Source organism: Notolepis coatsorum (genome assembly GCF_963971535.1).
Source record: "Notolepis coatsorum genome assembly, chromosome: 1".
Classification (NCBI taxonomy): domain Eukaryota; kingdom Metazoa; phylum Chordata; class Actinopteri; order Aulopiformes; family Paralepididae; genus Notolepis; species Notolepis coatsorum.
The window spans coordinates 279,453,808-279,478,255 of record NC_140165.1 but is presented as its reverse complement, the minus strand read 5'-3'; the positions used below and the strand labels follow the sequence as shown (position 1 = coordinate 279,478,255).

Genomic DNA, 24,448 nt, shown 5'->3' with positions numbered 1-24,448 from the left:
CATTACGGACTCTGTCAGCGGGTACCGGCATGGGTGGACATGGAAAGGGCATCTTGCTCTAGAACATCTTTGCAATCCTTAGTTTGCTCTTCGCTCCCAGTCACAACCGCCCAGTACACCAACAACCTCTTAGTACAACACTCCCTCCGGATCAGGTCGCAGTTCAGAAAACACTTTGGTCTCCACGCCATCTCACCATCGTCACCTGTCCACAAAAACTTCCTTTTCCCTCCCTCTATGATGGATGAAATCTTCAGCAACTGGTTTAAGAATGGCATTCTGAGCATTTATGATTTGTACCAAGACAGTTCATGTATGTCTTTCACAGTGATGGGCAAGCTACTTGGAAAATGTAGCAAGCTACACTACAAGTTACTCTCGATTAAATATAGCTCAACTACAATGGAAGCTATCCCCAGAGAAATTTAGCAAGCTACACTACAGAACTTCTTTTCTATTCTATCTTTATGTATTATTTATCCCTAAACTCTGCATCTTCTGAAACCTGCCCACTTTATCAACCAAAAACACAATTCTTCAATATCTGAATTGTAACTGTTTTACTTCATTTTACTAGTATTATGCTACCATGTATATACTACTACCAGTACCAACTATGCTAATATGTCTATACTACTACAGTATGTACTCAGAGTATAACACTCAAGCTTGACACTGACAAACAATACTACTTATCCTTGGCTGCTAGATATGTACCACTCCTGCTGACTTGTTGTACACAATTTGTAAGTTGCTTTGAATGAAAGCGTCAGCTAAATGACCAAATGTATTTAAATATGTAACTCACAAAACATTCCATGGCCCCAAAATCATGTGGGGACCCCCCCTGGGGGTCCTGACCCACAGGTTGAGAACCACTGCTCTAGGTGATCTTTTCCCTCTTTTTTTCTTTTCTCCACCCCCATAATATTGTTCATTTTCTGCCTACAGTGAAACATCATCATGATAGCAGCTATCTGTTAGTTAAAGCTGTTGACAAAAAGTGTACTGACTTGTGTGCTGTTTGGGAACAGTTGATTTTCATCAGCTCACCTGAATGTGTTCTCAAGTTAGTGCTGGGAGTGTGGGAAGTTGAGAGCAGCATATGTTTTAGGCGTTTTTTCAGTCAAACTCATAAATGTGTCCAGATAGGGCCATGGAGAGGCATTGTTGACATCATTATCTTCATCAATGCCATCAGTGGAAACATCGAATCCCTCTGCCATTATTTCGTGCGGACTGGTTCATGTAATCTGTTGTTAAATTGCATTCATTCATTCTCATTCAGTGGTCTGCGTTTCGATTTTCACTTCCTGATTTGCGGGTTGGAGTCCCGCCCTATCCTGCCTCTGATTGGCCTACCCGTAATGTTTTGGCCTAACCATACCCAATCGTGAGTCGTCATACTCATATCTAAACCAACCAACCAATCATAGTGGGTTTTCTACGGGGATTTTTTTTTTCTCCTCACAAATCTTTATAGTCTAGACTGTTTCTCCCGACAGTAGCGTGTAGCGTTTCCTCGTCGCTACGTCACTACTTCGTTATAAAAATAGCTGCGCTACAGAGACTGCTACTTGGTTCAAAAGTAGTGACTCTACCATCACGCTACTGAGAATTGTAGTTAAGCTATGTAGCGTCGCTACTTGTAGCTAGCTACTGCCCATCACTGGTCTTTCACACAACTGTCCCAAAAGTTTAACTTACCAAAAACAATTTTTTTCAGATATCTACAGATACGTGATTTTGTTAAGAGCAAATTTGCTCAGTTCCCCCATACACCTCCAAAAACTGTGATCGACCGCATCTTGGAGGTGAAGGTTGCAATCAAAGGCTCAATATCTAAACTATATAACATCATATCCCTATCCCTACCCTCCTCAGTATTGGCTATAAGACAAAAATGGGAGTCCGATCTAAATCATCAATTTACAGACAAAGAATGGGAAAATGCTCTTGCCCGAATACACTCTTCTTCAATATGTGCCCGCCATTCACTGATACAGTTCAAGCTCCTCCACCGTCTATATTGGTCAAAGACTAGACTTGCGAAGATAAATCCTGGCATGGATCCCACATGCGACCGGTGCCACCAAGCCCCTGGCTCACTTATTCATATGTTTTGGCATTGTCCAGCACTGGCCCCTTTCTGGACTTCCATTTTTAAATCTTATTCAGACATATTTCTTATGAATGTTGACCCATGCCCTCTTATTGCATTATTTGGTCTGACACCGGAGAACGCTGCAATATCTATTGGGCAATCCAATGCCATGGCCTTTGCCTCACTCATTGCCAGACGCCTCATCCTATTCAACTGGAAGGCAGCCACTCCCCCTTCACACTTACACTGGATGAGGGATGTTATGTCTCTTATACATATAGAGAAAATCAGATTTACAACACAAGGCCACACAGATACCTTCCACAAAACATGGCAGCCCTTCCTATCTCATTTCAAAACCCATATGACTTCTTCCAAACTTGGGACCCCATGACCCCCCTCCTCCCCCTATCTACCTTCCTGACACTGCTAGCCCACGTATGGCTGGGGAGATGGCATTGTGGTGGTCTGCTAAGGGTGTTAAATTTACTTTCCATTTTATTTGTTTTACCATCTGGAAATTACGCTACTAAAATGGAGAGTATTACTTATATTATATATTATTATTACGGTCTTTCCTATTTATATATATATATTTGTTTTTCCTTTTGTTTTCTTTTAATTTTACTTCATTTCTTTTTGCGTCTGTCACGTCTGTATTTATGTTTAATTATTAAAAAAATTTTATTTTTTACTTTTATTTTTTATTTTACATGTATGTTTGTCGTCGCCCTCACTGGGTGGGATAATAATAATAATATAATTTAATAATTTAGGACCTGCTCAGAGGTCATCAATCGGCACACATGCGATGCATGCATGCAATTCGTATCTGCGATTAACCCATCCCGTCGTCCTTCCCCCCCAAGGGCAGCCGGGAGCAGACAGGCGTCAACGTGAGCCGCGCCAGGGGACCAATCCAAGTGCTCCTGTCCGTCTTCGTCAAGGACGCCACAGCGTTAGCGATCTATTGTTGTGCATGTTTTTCCATTGGGTTTATCTTATCGGGGGGGAAACCCTTGCGAGCACGGGGAGAACATGCAAACTCCACACAGAAAGGCCTGGGAAATACCCCACCTGGGTAACTGGCATCATGGAAACCTGGTCCCCAAGCGGGAATCGAACCCTGGACCTTCTTGCTGTGAGGCGACAGTGTTAACCACTACACCACCGTGGGATTAGGGGATAGGAATGGGGAAGGAAATGGAAGTTGTATAATTTGGATAACTGAAATGTATATGTACAAATTCTTCCAATAAAAAAAAGATAAACATAAAAAAGGGGGAAAAAAAGAATGGTTAAAGGAACATGCCAACATATGCGCTTACCATCTTCTCCAGAGTCAGACAAGATGGATAGAAATGTCCCGTCAGTATAAAGCTATCCGGCTGCAAGCTAGCCTAGTTTAGCACAAATGAATGGAAGCGGATATGGATCAGCTAGCCTAGCTTAAAACTCTGGGAGAGGTGTTTTTGGCCAACAGCTAGGCTAGGTGATCCATATCCACTTCCATTCAGTTGTGCTAAGCTAGGCTAACTTGCAGCCGGATCGCTTTCTACTGAACGCACAGAGAGGACATTGGTATCCATCTTCTTGTCTGACTTTTGAATTTCCCATAATGTTGGCATGTTTAATGTGGTCAAAAAAGGAAAGTTAGAAAAATGCCTTTTTTCCACTTAGACCAGCCTCTAGACCTGGTTACCATGGCAACCACTGCATGATTCTCAGCCTTTTAGCAGAGATCGCGATTCATTTCAAACATCTTTGAAATCACATTTCACCCCAAGATGCAGTCAATTATAATTTAAACAACAAATGTTCTTTTACCTGAATATGTTTGTTTTGTGCAAGTAGTTTAACTGTTGCCAGTAGTGCATCATTCCTGTCAAGGAGGAATGATTTCAGTAATATGTTATTACTAGGTACTAGGGCTGACCCCTATTAGTCGAATAGTCGACTAATCGATCGAAAGGAGCCGTAGTCGACTGCCAACCTCTTAGTCGAATGCAAAAAAAAATAATTATGTTTATTTTATTTATTTTTATCATTCTTTCCAAAAGAAAAGAGGCCTAGAAGTGTGGCTAACGCTAATGGCACGCATAGCAGAGGCTAACTGCCTAAGAAAACAGGCACAGAGGCACTGAAAGAGGATTTCACCCATCTAATGAACACACTAGACTAGACAAATATCAAGATGTATCCATCAGTGGACCAATTGCATGCTTTTGCAGAGGACAAGAAGCCTTCCGTCTACTCCTTCAGACATTAAGCACCCCCACAGACCAAATGGAATGATAAAAAATGTAACAATTATACTTCATGTTCATAGTCGACTAATAGTTGACTATCGGCTACTTTCGGCCAATCAAAGTCGACTATCCAAATCCTTAGTCGGGGGCAGCCCTACTAGGTACAAAGTACTGATGCTGCTCCATAGACAGTGAATTGCGAAGGGGATGGGACACAGAGCCCCCAGAGGAATTCAGAGTATATGGGTAAATATTTGGTTTCAGAATTTAACACTGTAGATTAAAGCTAATTTGGATATAAAAACTCTAACATTCTGCAGGTCTGCAAAATCAGTCTCAAATTCATTGTCAATGTAGCAGTTCCACTTTATACCCGATGGTATCTCTGGCTTGATTATTAATTCTGTCCAGTCCTGGGGAGAACAGTTTCAAAGTAAAGAATTGTTTCCCACATCTTGTATCAGACAAGCCAAATACAGTTACAATTACACACTAACAGTGCCATGCATGTACAGTCCTGCTGACTGCATGGACCTTGCCCATTCCAGCTTGCCACCACCACAAACAATTAGCAGGAAAGACTAACACACCTTGTAAACGAGTCGACGCATTTGTGTTCAATTAATGTTTTATTACAGTTATTTACAATCTATCATAAATAGAAAACAACCTGAGTTTAAAATCTGCGTCGAGCTTTATTGCTTCTTCTTGAACACTTGGTTGCACACTTTGTCTTCAACGTGGATCTCCTGAAAGAAAAGACACCCAGCTTTAGATCAAAGTTTCTCAAACTCCTTTTGAGATTTGATTTGATTGTTTTATTTCCAGGTCATGCACACAAAGTGCCCAGCGCTCATGGGTTTATAAGACACCAAAAATACTGTTGCAGTGTTCCATTATTCCATTACACATTACATTTAATTATCTAAATATGGATTACATAAATACAGATTACAGCTTGGTTTTAAACAAAGTACTCTGCCTTCTCTCTCTCAAGCGTGGCAAATCAAATCTGCTGCAAAAAACGTCCCTTCCTGAAGCTTCTTCATATTCATCCTGCTCAATAAAATGTATACATTTTAAAACTTTTAATTTATTACAAACTGTCTACTATTCCGCCATCTTTCCTCGACAGCCTCGACTGCAACCTCCGAAACGTCCATCACACCCCCCACCTCGCACCCAAACTACTGCTATCAATTTGTTCCAATAACAAACCCTGCTGTTCCTGTTCACACTACTATCAGACTCAAGAAGAAATGCCTGACACGTACTGTAACACTTAGCAACCTCAGACCCATCATCGCTCAGCCAAGGCCGGCCACACCCCCCATCACATAATCACTGACAATGGCCCTTCTGAATGTTAGATCGTTGAGCAACAAATCTTTCTTAATCAATGATCTGATAACTGAAAAGAATTTGCAATGCATGTTCCTAGTCGAGACCTGGCTAAATGACATTACTGGTGCGACAACGCTGATAGAAGCCTGCCCTCCAAATTATAGTGTTATAAGTATTATCAATCGGTCAGACAAAATAGAAAAGGGGGAGGGCTTGCCGCTATTTTATCTACATCGTTTGTATGTAATGACATTGACATGGGTGAATTTACATCATTTGAATATCTTGCTATTGAGCTCAAAGCTGAACTGTCTTTGCTCATCATCACATTGTACCGGCCACCAAAATACTCATAAATATTTCTGCAGGAATTCTCAGAGCTAATCTCAGTTGGTATCCTTAGATGTGAAAGATTAATCATACATGGAGATCTGAATATTCATATAAATAAGAAGAACGACCCCAAGGCTATTGAGCTTACCAACCTACTGGACAGCGTTAAGCTAATACAACATGTAAATGACAACAAGGCTGAACATTGATAAAGTATCAGTAATCGAATTGCCTATATCTGACCATCACTGTGTATTCTTCAATGCTAACCTAAAATTAACAGAGACAAAAAAGGTAACCGTTGTAAAGCGAAGACTACTAGATGACATTGCAGAAGAGAAGTTCTCAAACATCATGAGACAAACTGAACCATCCAGCCTGGACTGTTCTTTAACACTTTGAATGCCCAAACCGAGATATTTCGGGTTTGAAATTCGAGCTGAAAATCGATTCTCCTATTTCCTGACCGCTCGCACAGTCAATCAGCCATATCACATAATCACATAAAAGCTTATATCTCCGTGAAAATGAGTCTGATTATCCTAAGACTGGTAACATAGATTCCTTACCTGAGATCAGATGGTATCCAAGTGGATTATTCCAATTCCTGATCGCCATTTGAAAAAATCGATCCTTTTATTGATTCACCGTGTATACTGTAAAAACACATAATCCCCGCTGCTCTGAGGCTCACTAGTGGAGCTGATCGACCCCGGCTGCGTGAGTGAGAAGTAAAATGTGGAGTCAGGGATTTTTTTCATTGAGTTCAATCCAAAAGGGTGAATTACCATCTGGGAGACGTAAGGGGGCGCTTTTTTCACATCTGAGCGCCTGGAGTGGCTGAATTTCCAACGGTAGACTCGGTTGATGAAATATGATTTCAGATCGCTAATATAAAAAAAAAAGAGAAAATACGAGAATTCTCGTGAGTGGGCATTCAACACGCGGGGGGTAAACCTCGGGTTGGGCAATCAAAGTGTTAAAGGCAAAAAATAAAAGTCAAGTGACAAAATCTCCCCATGGTTAAATAATAGCAGTGTCGGGGGCGGCTGAGTGGTGCAGTGGACAAGGCGCTTGCCACTAACGCAGGAGATGCTGGTATCGAGCCCAGCTCTCGGCGTTGCTAACGGCTTGGCCGGCCGTCATAATAACACAATTGGCAGTGTTAAAGGGTGGTAAAGCCGGTGGGTGGGGATTGGATGTTGTGGACAGCGACTCCTACAGGTCGGTTGGGTGACGCCGGTACGGCGGAAACAGGAAGTATTGGGGATAGCGCGAGCCTCCCACACGTTACTCCTCGCCACTGAGAGTTCAAGCTGTTGCGGTGAAAAGATGCGACAGGCTGCCTCCTCGTGTACCGGAGGGGACACGTGATGCAAGGCTTCTATCGTCACTACAGCCGACCAGTGGGAGGCATAGTCTAGCAACGTTCAAGACAGGGGGGGGGACGAATTGGAAATACGAAATTGGGATGGGATAAAAATTGAAAATAAAAGAGAAAAAGTGGATAAAAAAATATATATAATAGCAGTGGGTCTCATTCCCCAAAATATTCCAAAGAGTTCTCTTGGAAGACTTATCTTGGAACCGACTGAGACAGAATCAATGACAAGTTCACTCTGAGTCCCCAACACGCTGGTAGGCTCAAACGGTCGCACCTGTGATATGATCTGACATCTGCTTGGAGAATGGCATTATGTCTTAAACTCGAAAGCGCGTTCCCGTCTAGGTCATTTGCATACAAAACAACGCCTCCAGAGCTCCTTATAATGCAAAGTAATGATGCAGCCGGTTAGAAAATGGATGTGGAAGTGCCTTGCGAGTCTGCGGCAGTGCCGTCTGGGAGAAATGCAAGTTGCGACCCTTCGAAATTAGATTAGATGAATGTATTGTCATCATATATAGTACAGCTTGTGGTACACCTGCCGCAGCGCACGCACACACACACGCAGTACTGTAGCCTACGGCGTAATGAATGAACGCAGTATAGGCTTATTATTCCATTAATGACTTGTTGCATTAGGATTTAGTAGATACTATATGCTCTGCCCTACGTACAGTATAGGTACCGTCTGTATACAGACTGTACTTATACTGTACGTATGGCAGAGCATATATATAGTATCTACTAAATCCTAATGAAACAAGTAACTAGAATATATTAAGCCTATACTGTTCATTCATTAGACACGTTGTAGGCCATACTGGCGCACACAAGACTTGTTATGGAATATTAATGCAGTCTATTTCCATGCGATTAGCTTTAGTTCTTATTTATTTATTCATCCACTGTCATTTCAGTGTTGGTGTACATAGGCTATATAGTGTATTTCAATATAAGTTTAATTGATTAATTATATATTCGAAGGAATGCATGTTTATATCAAACAAAGGTCTGTCCCATTGTATACCATTAAAACAGATATGTAACAAATAAGAAATACAAATTCCAGTCACAATAATTGCATTGTGTTTGAATATCTGAGTAATTAAAGTAATTATACATTTGTCCAAAATAGCTGGTTCAGATATGATTAATCCAGCTGCCCTGTGATCAGATGAATCCATATTATTTATTTTTCCGACATCAAATGCGTAATTTCTTATCGTACAAATATTGTCATATTTATTTTAATTATGATTAAGTAATTAATTCCAAGGAGGCCTGTAGCGTTGACATGAAGGAACACAGTCTGTCAAGTTAATACAATTTTCAATTAGTCAATCAATCATAAGTGTGCTCCTCAGCACTCTTAAATCTGCTCTCAGCCACGCTCAAATCTGATCTCAGGAAAATTTGGGGAATCGCGCTACCAGCCCTAATATGTCTTAAATGGGCAGAAATCTGCCTAAGAGGAAATTTTTTGTCGTAAATCCGTTCGGGAATGAGACCCAGTGTTGGTCAGACAAAGAGAATCTGTAGAGCTGCTGAACGAAAATGGAGGAAAACCAAGCTCACGGTCCACTGCGATATATATAAGGAAGCCATGCCTGCCTATAGCAAAGAAATATGAGTGGCAAGAAAGGACTATTTTTCTAAGATTATCACAGAGAATGTTGGAAACTCTAGAATATTATTCTCAGCCATCGACCATCTACTCAACACTGCCCCCACCGCGTGTAGCTTAATCCCAGCGGAAGAGTGCAAGAGCGCTTCCGCATTTTGCCCTGATTGGCCGTGGTAACGCCCTCCAAATGCGCATTTTCTTTCCCCCCGCTCAGACGCCGAAATGGAATGCATGTAGTACATTGCAACACAACGCAGCATTTCCGCGTACATTGCAACGTAACACAACGCAGCTGTCAACTGTACTTTACATATTATCCAAACGAGGACCACATAATGTTATTTCCCTGTACATTGTAACGTTAACACAACGCAGCTGTCAACTGTACTTTACATATTATGGAATACATGTATATTATCGCGACGCGACGGCAGTGCGGAAATAGGCTGTCTATTGCCATTCTCTAAGACAAACTCTAACCTTAACCAGCTCCTTAACAGCGCCTACACTTAACCCTTCTAACCTTAACCAACTCCGAAACAATGCCTAACCTTAACCATAACCAACTCCGAAACAATGCTTAAAGTTAACATGCCTAAACTTAACCGGCGAAAGAATGCATGTTAAAAAAATAAAAATAAAATCAAGGGAATCGAACTTGCCACCAACGGACCGCAGGATCCACAGCTCGGCGACATACCAGTTGAGCTAAGCGTCAAATGAAAAACATCTGGGATTACGGCTACATAATGCCGCAAGCTCTGCTGCGTCCATCGCGTGTATATATGTGTGCTAATATGGCGCGTTAGCGTTAATATGTGATTAATATGAATCAAAGCGTGTTAATATGTGATTAATATGATCGCCTGCTGCGTCCATCGCGTGTATATATGTGTGCTAATATGGCGCGTTAGCGTTAATATGTGATTAATATGAACCAAAGCGTGTTAATATGTGATTAATATGATCGCCTGCTGCGTCCATCGCGTGTATATATGTGTGCTAATATGGCGCGTTAGCGTTAATATGTGATTAATATGAACCAAAGCGTGTTAATATGTGATTAATATGAACCAAAGCGTCGAACCAAGCGGGGATCTCATGCGCATGCGCGCGCGTGAGCACCTGGGCGAAGGAAAAGGAAATGCGCATTACCGTACTGGCGTATGGCGAAGAATGCGGAAGCGCTCTTGCACTCTTCCGCTGGGATTAAGCTACACGCGCCCCCACCCCTCCACAGTCATCTGCATCAAAATGTGAAGAACTAGCATTATTCTTCAATAACAAAATAACTTCAATTAGAGTCAGCATTAGTCCTGATACAAACATGGACACCATCAGCAAACCCTGCGAAAAAATAACTATAGGAAAATTTGCTTGCATCAACTGAGCTTTACAAAACTGTCATGGAATGTAACTCCTCCACTTCCTGTATTGACCCTATACCCACAGCATTTTTTAAGCGAATATTCGAGAGTATTGCAAGTCATGAACTAAATATTATAAATACATCGCTTCTGACAGGTATTTTCCCAGACGCATTCAAAACAGCTGTCGTAAGACCCTTACTAAAGAAACCCAAACTAGACAGTAATGTACTAACCAACTATAGGCCAATATCCAACCTCCCATTCATCAGCAAGATACTTGAAAATATTGTCTCAATACTAATAAACTCTTTCTCAAAGAAAACAACATCATGGAGGAATTTCAATCAGGCTTCAGAACGCACCATAGCACTGAAACTGTTCTTACAAAAATAATTAGTGACCTCAGAATAAACTCTGATGCAAACAAAGTCTCAATTCTCATCCTATTAGATCTAAGCGCAGCATTTGACACGATCGACCATGATATCCTAATAAATCGTCTAGAAAAGTTAGTTGGTCTTTCTGACTATGTATTAATCTGGTTCAGAACATATATCAAAGGGAGAAAATATTACGTCAGGCTTGGAGATCATTCTTCTGAGAAACATGACACCTACTTCGGAGTTCCACAGGGGAGCTGCCTTGGTCCATTATTATTCTCACTATACATGCTGCCACTCGGAGACATCATTAGAAAGCACAATGTATGTTTCCATAGTTATGCAGATGACACACAATTGTACATCTCCGCTGAACCAAATGATCACACAGCTATAAACTCAATTTCCGCCTGTCTCTTAGCAATAAACAAATGGATGACGAACAACTTCCTAAAATTAAATGAGGGCAAAACTGAAATCCTACTAGTCGGTCCTATAACAAAAAGAGAAATGTTACAGAGCAATATGGGGCAACTTACTCCTTGGATCAAACCCGAAGTTACAAGTATTGGTGTTATAATAGACTCAGACCTAAGCTTTAAATCACACATCAACAAGGTGACAAAAACATAATTTTTCCACCTTAGAAACATAGCTAAGGTACGGCAGTTCATAAATCAAAAAGACGCTGAAAAACTGATCCATGCCTTTATCTCAAGCCGACTTGACTACTGTAATGCACTCCTCACTGGCCTCCCAAAAAAGAACGACTCCAACTCATTCAAAACTCGGCAGCTAGGCTACTAACTAGAACCAAGAGGAGAGACCACATCAGTCCTGTATTAGCTAACCTACACTGGCTTCCGGTAACATTTAGAATTAATTTCAAACAGTAATTCAGAACAGTTTTACCATTGTACGACTTTGAACTGTTAAACAGTAATCCAGAACTATTGTATTGCACTGTAAAATATATATATTTTTTTATCTATTCTATTCTACAATTTTATTGCACTGCACTATTGCACTATTTATTATTGTCTATTTAAAACTGAATCAAACCATAAACTAGGTGGCCTGTTGGGATGTTAGATCCTAATGTGAAAAACTGTGATTTTATATGTCTGCACTTTATGTGCTCATTTTATGCCTGTCTTTTTTCTGTTGTGAAGCACTTTGAGCTGCAGTTTCTGTATGAAAGGTGCTATACAAATAAAGTTTATTATTATTATTATTATTATTATTATTATTATTATTATTATTATTATTATTATTATTATTATTATTATTATTATTATTATTATTATTATTATTATTACTACTAAACATTTCTTGGCATGTTCCTTTAATGAAATAGGCTAATTCTGAAATGAAATTCCTCATTCCTCATTCCTCAACTGGAAACCTCAAGTCAAATATGTCAGGACAAATGTTGGAGTTTTTAAGTAAGATAAGACATATTCTAAACCAAAAAACACTGTATACACTGTACTGTACGCTCTTCCTTCCATATATGAACTACTGTGCAGAGGTGTGGGGTAATACCTACAAAAGCACTCTACATCCAATATGCACCATCCAAAAAAAAAAAGCAATAAGAATAGTCAACAATGTAGGATATTATGAACACACCAATAACTTATTTCTAAAGCTACAAACATTGAAATGTATGGACCTAGTTGATTTCAAAACTGCTCTCATTGTATTAAGCCAGATATAAATGAATCCCAGGCAACATTCAAAGATGGTTCAGAGACAGGGAAGGAGAATATAACTTAAGAGGGAGAGGGAATCTTAAAACCAATGGTACACACTACGCTGAAAAGCATGTGCATATCCGTTTGTGGAGTGAAGTTGTGGAATTACTTACCTGAATACATAAAAATGTGTAAACATATTGCACAATTAAAAAATCTGCTTAAAAAATACACATTCGAGAAATATAGAAATGAGTAATGCGGATAAACAAAGTTTCAGAACCACTTATGGACCTCCTTTGGTTCTCCAGAACTCACTTTAGGAACTTGTATTGATTTATTCTGTTCAATTACTAGACTAACCAACTTCAGACAGAGAGTAGCTCCTTCTATCTGGGTGATGTAATCAAGGTATACTTTAGTGTTGCTACACAGGTTCTTATCAGAGGGTTTATGGACACCATAATCTGTTGCGTCCACGGTCGGTAGATACAGAACAAGCCGCTGTAATCTAAATGTGTTTCAATGAAGGATCTGTTAGAGGATACCAGTTATATAACCAGAAAAGGTCAGTCTTTTCTATCCCCCAGGGAGAATGCATGGGAACATTGAAAGTAGTAAATCTCTTCTGCCACCACAAAAAAACTTGGTATCAACTTAAATCACAAGTTGTCTCAATTTAAATCACAAGTTGTCTCAACTTAAATCATAAATGGTTTCAACCTAAATCATGAATTGTCTCAATTGAAATAATAAGTTGTCTCAACTTAAATCATAAATTGTCTCAATTTAAATTATTTGTCTCGTAACCTTTTTGCCATCAGCCCTTTAGATGGAGAACCATATACGTTTGTTTAGAATATATTTGCATGTATTTGCATGTATATAATGTAAAATATATTTGCAATATATTTGCATTAATGTACAGTTTCTACGTCAAATGTATATACTCTCTTTTCTGGACTCTTTTTGTATCACAAAAATAGGGGACCCTGATGTAAACAAGACGAAAGTCTTTCTCTGGTCTGCATCCCCTTAACAATTGTATGTATTGAGCTGTACTGTACTGTACCCATTCTGCAATCTGTTAATAAAGTTTTCAATCAATCAATCAATGCACAGTCCATGTATTTGCAAATGTGAAGTCAATCGCACGCGTCACCTGAATGTAGTACACAGAACTTTACTGTGTAATTTTCTCTCTCTCTCTCTCTCTCTCTCCTCTCTCTCTCTCTCTCTCTCTCTCTCTCTCTCTCTCTCTCTCTCTCTCTCTCTCTCTCTCTCTCTCTCTCTCTCTGTCTTTATCTGTCTCTCTCTGCCCCCTCTCTCTCTCGCCAGGTGCGCTCGCTGTGTGCTTCTCTGGATGCTAGTCGTTTGTCTGTCTTGTGCGCCTCACTGTGCTGAGAATAATATACTGTCAATAGAGGTATACGCCTTTCATCCATCCAATTATTTTTTCTCTCTCTCTCTCTCTCTCTCTCTCTCTCTCTCTCTCTCTCTCTCTCTCTCTCTCTCTCTCTCTCTCTCTCTCTCTCTCTCTCTCTCTCTTTCTCTCTCTCATACTCTCCCTTCCTCTCTCTCTCACCAGGTACAGTAGATCTCCCTCAAGCCATTGTTTCCAGCCACGGTTTGCCTTCTCTCCCTCCTGGACACACACCAGCTTGTCCCCGACCCACGTAACCAGCGCCTGGAGGACACACACACACACACACACACACACACACACACACACACACACACACACACACACACACACACACACACACACACACACACACACACACACACACACACACACACACACACACACACACACACACACACACACACACACACACACACACACACACACACACACACACACACACACACACACACACACACACACACACACACACACACACACACACACACACACACACACACACACACACACACACACACACACACACACACACACACACACACACACACACACACACACACACACACACACACACACACACACACACACACACACACACACACACACACACACACACACACACACACACACACACACACACACACACACACACACACACACACACACACACACACACACACACACACACACACACACACACACACACACACACACACACACACACACACACACACACACACACACACACACACACACACACACACACACACACACACACACACACACACACACACACACACACACACACACACACACACACACACACACACACACACACACACACACACACACACACACACACACACACACACACACACACACACACACACACACACACACACACACACACACACACACACACACACACACACACACACACACACACACACACACACACACACACACACACACACACACACACACACACACACACACACACACACACACACACACACACACACACACACACACACACACACACACACACACACACACACACACACACACACACACATGATCAGGGCATGTTTTGAGGTGAACATTTGACAGATCAATTAACAAGAGAGTACATTATTCATGTGTTCATTATTGTCAGCCAGGCTGCACAGTTCATCTATTTTTAGGTCTGAAGCAACTCTATGACTGTCATGAACTCCATCACTCCATCACTCACTCACTCACTCACTCACTCACTCACTCACTCACTCACTCACTCACTCACTCACTCACTCACTCACTCACTCACTCACTCACTCAGGGTTAGCCGCTCTGGCCCTAGTGGCAGCTCACAGGCATTGCACTTGAAGGTACTCTGATACTGACCTGCACCAATACCATGTTCCACTGCCCATTGTGACCCTGAGGCCTCCACCTTGAGTATTGGCCGATATTGAGCATGGATCCAAGCTATTACTTTTACTGAACAGTAGTGACTTAAAACATTTTTGGACAGAAATGTATTTGATCTCACATGCTTCTGTCAGGGTGTCTTGGTACTGTGTGTCATATATCATTTAAATGTCCTGGGTTTGAATTTGACCCTTGACCTGTCCTGGGTTTGAATCTGACCCTTGACCTTTGCCCTGACCTCCTATCACCCCACTTTCCATTCACTCTACCTGAGTGACTATTGGAGTGGCATCTTCATATTTAGAATTCTCCAATACTCTGTTTTAGTCGGGTTAGGGTTAGGGTCAGGTTCAATTTAGGTTAGGATCAGGATTGTTGCATCCCTACCTACAAATCAAGTTACACATTGGACAAAATCATATCACAATTTTCATTGCTTCATAACTCAGGGCTAGATCCACAAAGAATGGATTGCACGGAGCAAGTGGCACCCTTACTTACAATTCATTATGAATTGAAATGGGGGACCCTGATGTAAACAAGACGAAAGTCTTTCTCTGGTCTGCATCCCCTTAACACTTGTGTGTATTGAGCCGTACTGTATTGTACCCATTCTGCAATCTGTTAATACAATTTTCATTCAATCAATCAATCTGCACGGTGATTGATTGAATTGAGTGATTGAGTGAAAATGGTGGCGGAATCGATTTGCGACCGATCAAAATGATTAATGTATTGTCATCATTATACAGAATACAGGCTACTACTCGTGACCACCTGCCGCAGCGCGCGCACTATAATAGGCTATAATAATAATAATAAATTAAATTTGTACCGCACTTTATATTTGTGAAAATCTCAAAGTGCTATACTGGCGCACACAAGACTTATGGAATATTAATGCAGTCTATTTCCACACGATTAGCTTTAGTTCTTATTTATTTATTTATCCACTGTCATTTGCAGTGTTGGTGTAGTAGGCTACATAGTGTATTTCACTATTTCACATAGTGTTTAATTGATGAATGATATATTTGAAGGAATGCAAGTTATAGCTATATCAAACAAATGTCTGTCCCATTAATCATGGGATATATTGCATGTTGGCTATGCATTCTTTCAAATGTATAATTAATCAATAAAACAGATATGTAACAAATAAGAAATACAAATTCCACAGAAGGCATTAAATTATAATTATTTTCAATCATTTCACAATCATTGCATAATTGTGTTTGAATATCTGAGTAATCTAGTAATTATACATTTATCCAAAATAGCTTGTTCAGATATGGTTAATCCAGCTGCCCTGTGATCAGATGAATCCATATTATTTATTTTTCCGAAAAGGTCTCAAATGGCCCTAAGAGAAAGCCCTTTTTGTCATAAGTCCTTGGTGAATGAGACCCAATGTGCCTTTCAAGTGTTGGTAGATTATCTTTTAGTAGTTTACTTTTGTCTGTTCATCAATGATGTAACACCCTACCAAGTTAGATGATGCATATTGCTACTGTTGACACTACACACTACACAGCTATAAAATAATATCACAATGTGATAATTTTTCCATGACAAGGGTTAGTGACTTCTGTCTGATTGTGTAGGTAGGCCTACTGAGGGTAGTAGGGTTAGTAGCTTCCGTCTGATTGTGTAGGTACTAGGTACTGAGGGTAGTAGGGTTTGTAGCTTCTGTATGATTGTGTAGGTACTGCGGGTAGTAGGGTTAGTAGCTTCTGTATGATTGTGTAGGTACTGAGGGTAGTATGGTTAGTAGCTTCAGTCTGATTGTGTAGGTACTGAGGGTATATGGTTAGTAGCTTCAGTCTGATTGTGTAGGTACTGAGGGTAGTAGGGTTAGTAGCTTCAGTCTGATTGTGTAGGTACTGAGGGTAGTAGGGTTAGTAGCTTCAGTCTGATTGTGTAGGTACTGCGGGTAGTATGGTTAGTAGCTTCAGTCTGATTGTGTAGGTACTGCGGGTATAGGGTTAGTAGCTTCAGTCTGATTGTGTAGGTACTGAGGGTAGTAGGGTTAGTAGCTTCAGTCTGATTGTGTAGGTACTGCGGGTATAGGGTTAGTAGCTTCAGTCTGATTGTGTAGGTACTGAGGGTAGTAGGGTTAGTAGCTTCAGTCTGATTGTGTAGGCAGCACTGAGGGATTTCAGACAGGGCCCTTATGTCGTTCTCTGTGACCTACCTTGACTGTGCGGTTGTCCAGGCCCTTGGTGTACTCCTCAAACTCCTCCCCCACGGTGAAGTTGACCTCGTAGTTCCTGAACGTGCTCAGTGTCTTGGTCTCAAACTTGTCTCCGTTCTGCACGAGTATCTTGGTCTGGGTCAGGTGGGCGGCTATCTTCCGAGTGGCAAAGTCAATGTCTACAGACACACACAAAAAAGATTGTTACTGGCACAGAGGGTTGGAGCATGGATTCTCTCTTAACCTCCCTCTCTCAAAGCCAGACTATAGGCCTACTGCCAGATAGAGCCTTAAAGTACAGGAGAAATTAGACTTCTTCTTTAGATTAAGATAAGATAAGATATATCTTTATTAATCCCTGTGGGGAAATTCAGGGGTCATAGCAGCACAGCGGAGGGGGAGGGGTGGTACAAGCAGGGTCATATAAATACAAATATAAGAATAAAAGGTGTGGCAGATAATAAAGAACAAGATAAAATATGAAATTAAAATAAAGGGTCTGATCTGCTGATCTGATTATTATATTTACAATATAATAATAATACATATTAATAACTCGATCTATATAGCACCTTTCACACATGGACCGCAGCCCATCATATGTACAATGATGAGGTATGTGCAGCCCCCATGGTATAATACAGATTATATCCTATGTCAACCCCATGTACAAATATATAGCTAACTAAGTCTACTCTGTGTAATACTCCATACTGAGTCTTCATACCAAATGTCAGTCTACCCTGGTATAAATTGATTATGTTGAGAAAGGACTCTACTGATCAACACCATCATTTCTGAGTAAGAAATAGGGATAGGGTTCCACAAATCTGAACTATCTCTTTAAGGTTAGACAAGGAAAGTAGTAGAATAGTCTAGGTTAGGGTTCGGTTCAGGTTATGTTTGTATATGTATTATCTAGTACAGCCACCTAAATTAAATCCATGTTTTGTACTCTCTTGTTTATGTCATTCTGACATTTTCAAAATCAATACACTATATCAGCTAACGTATTTCTTGGTACAAAAACATTCAAAATAGTACATTTAAAACATGAGACTGTCTTGTACCAAAACACATTTTTTATCTATTTTTAGTTTTTCAAAATAATGTTTTTTCTTTTGTTTTGGTTAGTTTCCTTTCCTACTCTCAGGGCCCCTTATTTTAAAAGTGTTCTCTTCAGATGTGAATATGCCTTTATGTTTACAGTTGATTAGCTGAATTCAAATCATGCTACATAATGACTGGATAACCATTCCACACCTGTAGTACCACACAAGAGACAAGGAGCATGAACATTTAATTGAACATGTTGCCTTTGAATAAGAACATTTGTCCTGCTTTGAATTCAGTTGGACTTTAACATCAACGATAAACCAGGGGCCATTAGCCTGGATGTGCAGAACACAGAACTCAGTGCACAGTCCTGAGTGGCTCCAAGGCCATGCAAGAACAGATAAGACAAGTAATGACATATTGTTAACACATAATACAAACATAATACTCTCAGTCTCTCACTGTGTGCCAAAGATCATTATAATACCCATAAGTGTAAAGCATTATGAAAAGCACTACAACTGCCATAAACAGTGTTGTTGTTAATGTTTTACACAGGTATTGTAATTAGATTAGATTCGTACATTATACTGTAAACATGTACAGTACAACAAAAATAAGTTTACAAATGTAACAGTAAAGTGCAATAGTAATATACAATGTACAGGTGATTAAACTGGGTATAAAATATATATAGTCAGATGTATGTTTGGGGTGGGGGGGCTGTCAACGTGCCACAGAGTTCAGGGAGATGACAGCTGAGTGAAAGAAGCTGTTCCTGAGTCTGATTGACTTGGAGCGGAAGTTCCTGTAGCGTCTCCTGTAGCCATAATTTAAAACATAGATTAGGCGTTATTAACGCTAACATTGAAGTGGATGGTGGGCATTCAAGCACTAAATTGTGCGCCCCCTGCTGGCACTGAAAGTGTTAAGAACTTCTACTTATGCACAATAGAGAGCATCCTGACTGGCAATATCACCTCCTGGTTTGGGAATAGCACTGCACAAGACCGTAGCAGACTACACAGAGTGGCCCGTTCAGCCGAACACACAATTGGAGGGGGGCTTCCCACTCTCCAAGACATTTACAACAAGCGCTGCATGGGGAAGGCTAAGAGAATAATCAAAGACCCCAGCCACCCAAACAACTGCCTCTTTGAACTGCTGCGGTCAGGCAAGCGATACCGGAGTCTCATGGCAAGCACAGAGAGACTCAGAAGGAGCTTCTATCCCCAGGCCATCAGGATGCTCAATGAACAATAACACTATGTAACAAACTATCAAATACACCCACAGCACACACATCCACACGTACACACTCACTTTAAATGGACAACTCACTGTAGCACCCACTTTCCTCACTTTAGACACTTAACACACTTTATGTTATTGGTAGGAGATTTAAACATCACCTCTTACCTCATTGCACCTCACCACCACAAGGTGGCACCACAAGCTAAGCTATTGTATATTTTATATTGTTGTAACTCAGTTACCTTCTCTACTGCATTGTATATATATACTGTATATATGTATATTGAACACTTTTGTTTTGTTTACTCTTGCTTACATACTTGACTTTCTATTTTATACTTATATTATACTTATTTTATACTATCTTTATTTTATCTAGCACACTCTCAGGAGCAAAACAGAAAGAAGCATTTCATACAAAGTATTCTGTATTTCTGTATGACAACTAATAAAGAAACTTGAACTTGAAACTTGGTCAGAGGCAGTGCAGTTGCCGTACCAGACTGTGATGCAGTTGGTGAGTATGCTTTCTATGGCCTGGTATCAATGGTCTGTAACACTTCAAGAACAACATTGGGAGAGAAGGGCTCCAAGTAAAATTGAGACCCAGGCCTCACAGCTTGCACATGATTACCAAGAGGAGGCCAAATAAATTACCGGCTTCAACGAAGTGCCTAGGCCAGACAAATCTCTTTTTGCTCAGATATTAAGAGGTTAAACCAGTACATTTGACATGGTAGGTAAATAATTAGTAGACTTGCTCTTGTTCGAATTCATTGCCTAGTGGAATTGATCCGGGCTTTCACTCACTATGCTACCTGTTGTTTATTCAGGAAATAATAATATTTGAGAAGCATGGGGAGAGAGCAAATAATGGGTGGAGCTTTGAGCTGTTGAGCTTTATGCGTGATGCATAGTCCACCTGTACCAAACCCCATCCAACAGTGTGCTGCCCCAGTATTATTGCCAACTATTATTTACTTTGTAAAGATTGTATTGTGTCCAAGATCAGTCCTACTGGGGAAGGCAAATCATATGTAGTGCCATCATATTAAAGTAAGTGGTTTGCTAGGCTACATGTCCATATCAAGGACAATAGATAAAGACAACAATGGTATAGGCAGCCTGTGAATAACGTTTACAAGCAAAGCTCTTTTTCCTTTGTATATTGCAGTGCAGTATGATATTTTAAAGTGACCATATCGACACCTTAATGTAGATAAAAGACAATATATGAAATAATTGTATTCTACAGATCTCTGAAATGGTAATAGATAAATTAGAGATAATCAACATGCAAAACAAAGTGCATTCCCTAGAAATAACCATGTTGCACAGTGGTTATTTACAACCAGATGGACAGCGAATTAAAAACGCATTATTCCAAAAAGGGACTTCAGATTTTACTTGGACTTGTGCCCCAAAGACTTGAGACAGGGTGTCCTCTAAAGAGAATGCAGGGTCCTCTGGGGGAAATGTACCTACAGCTTTTGACAGCTGTGGATAGTCATGTTCCTTTACCTCAAGTACAAAAATGAATACAAATAAATGTCTTCAGCATGCCGTGGCGACCCCGAATAGGGCCCCAGAAAAAAGTCAGTGTGTGTAGTTTGTACACACAGTAAATCAGACTGACATCGCTGTCTTGAGACGGGTTGCTTGCTGCTTTATGAGTGAACCCTTGTGGTTGTCACGGACACACACACATGCGCATGTGGACACACTCACAAAACCACACATATGACACCGCAGGCCAAGAATTACTACTCCTCCTTTTACTATTCCTTGACAGTCTCATTCACCCTTTAAAAATGGGACCTGGTTTGCGGAGAGTCAGAAATGGACCTACTGTAAATGGCTTCCGCCCCATTCAGCCGACTGCCTTGCCCACCTTTTCATATTCGTATCACATTTGGCCCCTAAAGTGAACATTTTATTTCTTCCCATCACTCCTGCCAGACGAAGCCCCTTTATTTACCCATCCAAATTATAGTTGTTGATATATATATATATTTATTTCTTTGACCATTTCCATAAAGATGTCATTTTCCAATTTGCACGGATGGAAATGAAAACCCCGGCGCTTGAATGAGGCATGAGGCGGGTTCCAGAATCTGGATAGTTTCGGAGGCCAGCCGCCAGCCTGAATTTGAATTGCAGATAAAGTTGTGAATAATGAAAGCGTTTTGGAGACTGATCAATGCCCCACCCCCACCCACCACTCCCACCCTCAGACGATTGAGGCCAGGCGGTTTCTTTTGGTATGTAAACGACAAGTCGGCGTGCCCTGACCAGGGTCGGAATCTATCTTCCTTTTTTTCGTGGGAGTGGGGAAGAATGAAAAACACACACACACACACGTACGCGCACGCACACACACACAAACACCCACGTGTACACGCACGCACGCACACACACACACACTGGGGGTTATCCTGGACTCAACAGCAGCTCAGCCAGTAGATATCAATAGGCTACACACACCACCCCTCTCTCTCTCTTTCATTCATCCCTCTCCCTCTCCTCTCTCTCTCTCTCTCTCTCTCTCTCTCTCTCTCTCTCTCTCTCTCTCTCTCTCTCTCTCCTCTCTCTCTCTTTAATTAATTCGATCTCTCTCTTTCTCTGTTTAGCTTTGTTGTCTGTCTCTCTTGCTCACTCACTCTCTCGCACACACACACACACACACACACAAACACCCCTACAAATCACTCTCTACTACACATTTTCATACAGTTATGCCAGATATGAACACGGCTCAGTGCACAGCTTAAGCCTCTCTCTCTCTTCCTCTACCCCCCCCACCCCCCCCCCCCCCCACACACACACACTTACCTATTGCCTTCATGATATCCTCAAAGTGATCATTCTTCACCATTTCCCACGTTCCATTGAAATCTACAGGCATGTTGTCTGGCCTGGTGTGGCTGTGAGGGCCGGGATGAATGAGAGAGAGAGAGAAAGAGAGAGAATGCCTTGGGAAAGTTGGTTTACCCTTTATATACAGAGAGGAGGTGTGTGGTAATGTGGAGCTGAGGGCATGGTTCGACTGACAACTGTGTGTGTGTGTGTATGTGTGTTTATTTAGATAGGATCCTCATTTGGCCTTGTGTGTGTGTGTGTGTGTGTGTGTGTGTGTGCATGCATGTGTGTGTGTGTTTTTGTTTTGCTATTAAAGTTAGACAGCAGATGTAATCAGTCCAACATGTTTTTATTGAACCCACATACTGTATAGTGTCCTGCACACGGATCCACGTCTTCAAGGCCACACAAGACAAGCCCCTGACATGATATGGCAGTGAGCTAATGCTCCTGATATTTGGGAGCAGCATTGGATAAATAGAAAGTACATTTTATATGATCAGGGAAATGGGATTCTTTTAAAATGTATTTATTTATTTATTTATTTATTTAAAGGTCCTATTGATAACATTCAGTAGATGTCGGACTAGAGCGCGAGCATATCATTTATCATAGTAAAATGCAGATTTACCCTGTTCCGAGCAAACTCGAGGGACCTTAACGGCCAGCCAGTCACTAGAATGTTTATTGCGCCTCTTCATCAGAGAGAACCTTCTCATAAAGGACACAGTGATGAGTGTCATATCTATGTAACGATTCAACCTCACAATGATTCATTTAGATTGCGATTATTCAGGCAACGATTCAATGCATCATGAAATCTCTTCATTTGACCACGATTCGATTTGATTCTATTTGATTAATTTTCTATCAGTTAGTTCCCCCAAAAAATGTTAATACACAAATGTAGCTGGGGGAACTGATTCACTCAGCATGAATGGACTATAGGTCAATAAAAACAATACACAAAAAAAAAATACATAAATAAAATATATATATATTTTAAATTTTATTTCGATTAATTTAGATTATAATCGATTCTAAAATGTTCAAATCAATGCAGTTGAATCGTCACATTAGAATCGATGCATTTCGATTAATCGATGCATCCTTGAATCTGAATCTGAGGGAAGAGTGATAGACAGAGTCCAGGGATTTAAGGGTTGAGGCTGCAGCATGCCTATAAATCACATCACCATAGTCCAAGACTGATAAGAAAACTGCTTTGACAACTCTCTTTCTAATCAAAGGAAAGCTGGTTCGGTTTCTGTATAGGAAGCCAATCTTCTAGCACAACGTGGAGGCAAGGTTGTCCACATCATCGAGCCACACACCAAGATATTTATATTCAGTGACTATCTCAATGCTAGAACTACTTATGGTAGATATGTGTAAACCATCATATTAAATATTTCTAGCTCTAGAAAATAGCATACATTTAGTTTTAATTTAATTTAGGATTAAAAAGAGCTTCCTGGAGGGTAATAAAGGAAGGTTGTAAATTCTTTAGCACCTGTATCTGTTGTAATACAGTACGTTTACCTTACCACTGGATGGCACTATCAGTAAATACCACCTCTGCTTGTAAACAGATAATTAGTACTTCCTGTTCATGCTGTAAGTTGATAACGTAATGGGTCTCTCGTACAGTCCAGGGAGCGTGTGCGGGACAGGGCAGTCAGACAGGCAGGGGTCGGTACACGCGTTACAGGGTAGTCAGCCAGGCTGGGGTCAAAGTACAGGTTGACGTTTATCCAGAGCCAG

General features: G+C 40.7%; 1 protein-coding gene across 1 annotated transcript; it reads right to left on the bottom strand.

Annotated features, from left to right (window-relative positions):
• Window positions 1-5,048: 5,048 nt before the first annotated feature.
• Window positions 5,049-22,730, bottom strand: LOC311244139 (retinol-binding protein 2-like; the record flags this gene model as incomplete). Its single annotated transcript, XM_084333547.1, has 4 exons — window positions 5,049-5,102; window positions 14,071-14,172; window positions 17,516-17,694; window positions 22,658-22,730. 4 exons carry the CDS (start codon window positions 22,728-22,730, stop codon window positions 5,049-5,051), a joined length of 408 nt encoding a protein of 135 aa, XP_084189673.1.
• Window positions 22,731-24,448: the final 1,718 nt, after the last annotated feature.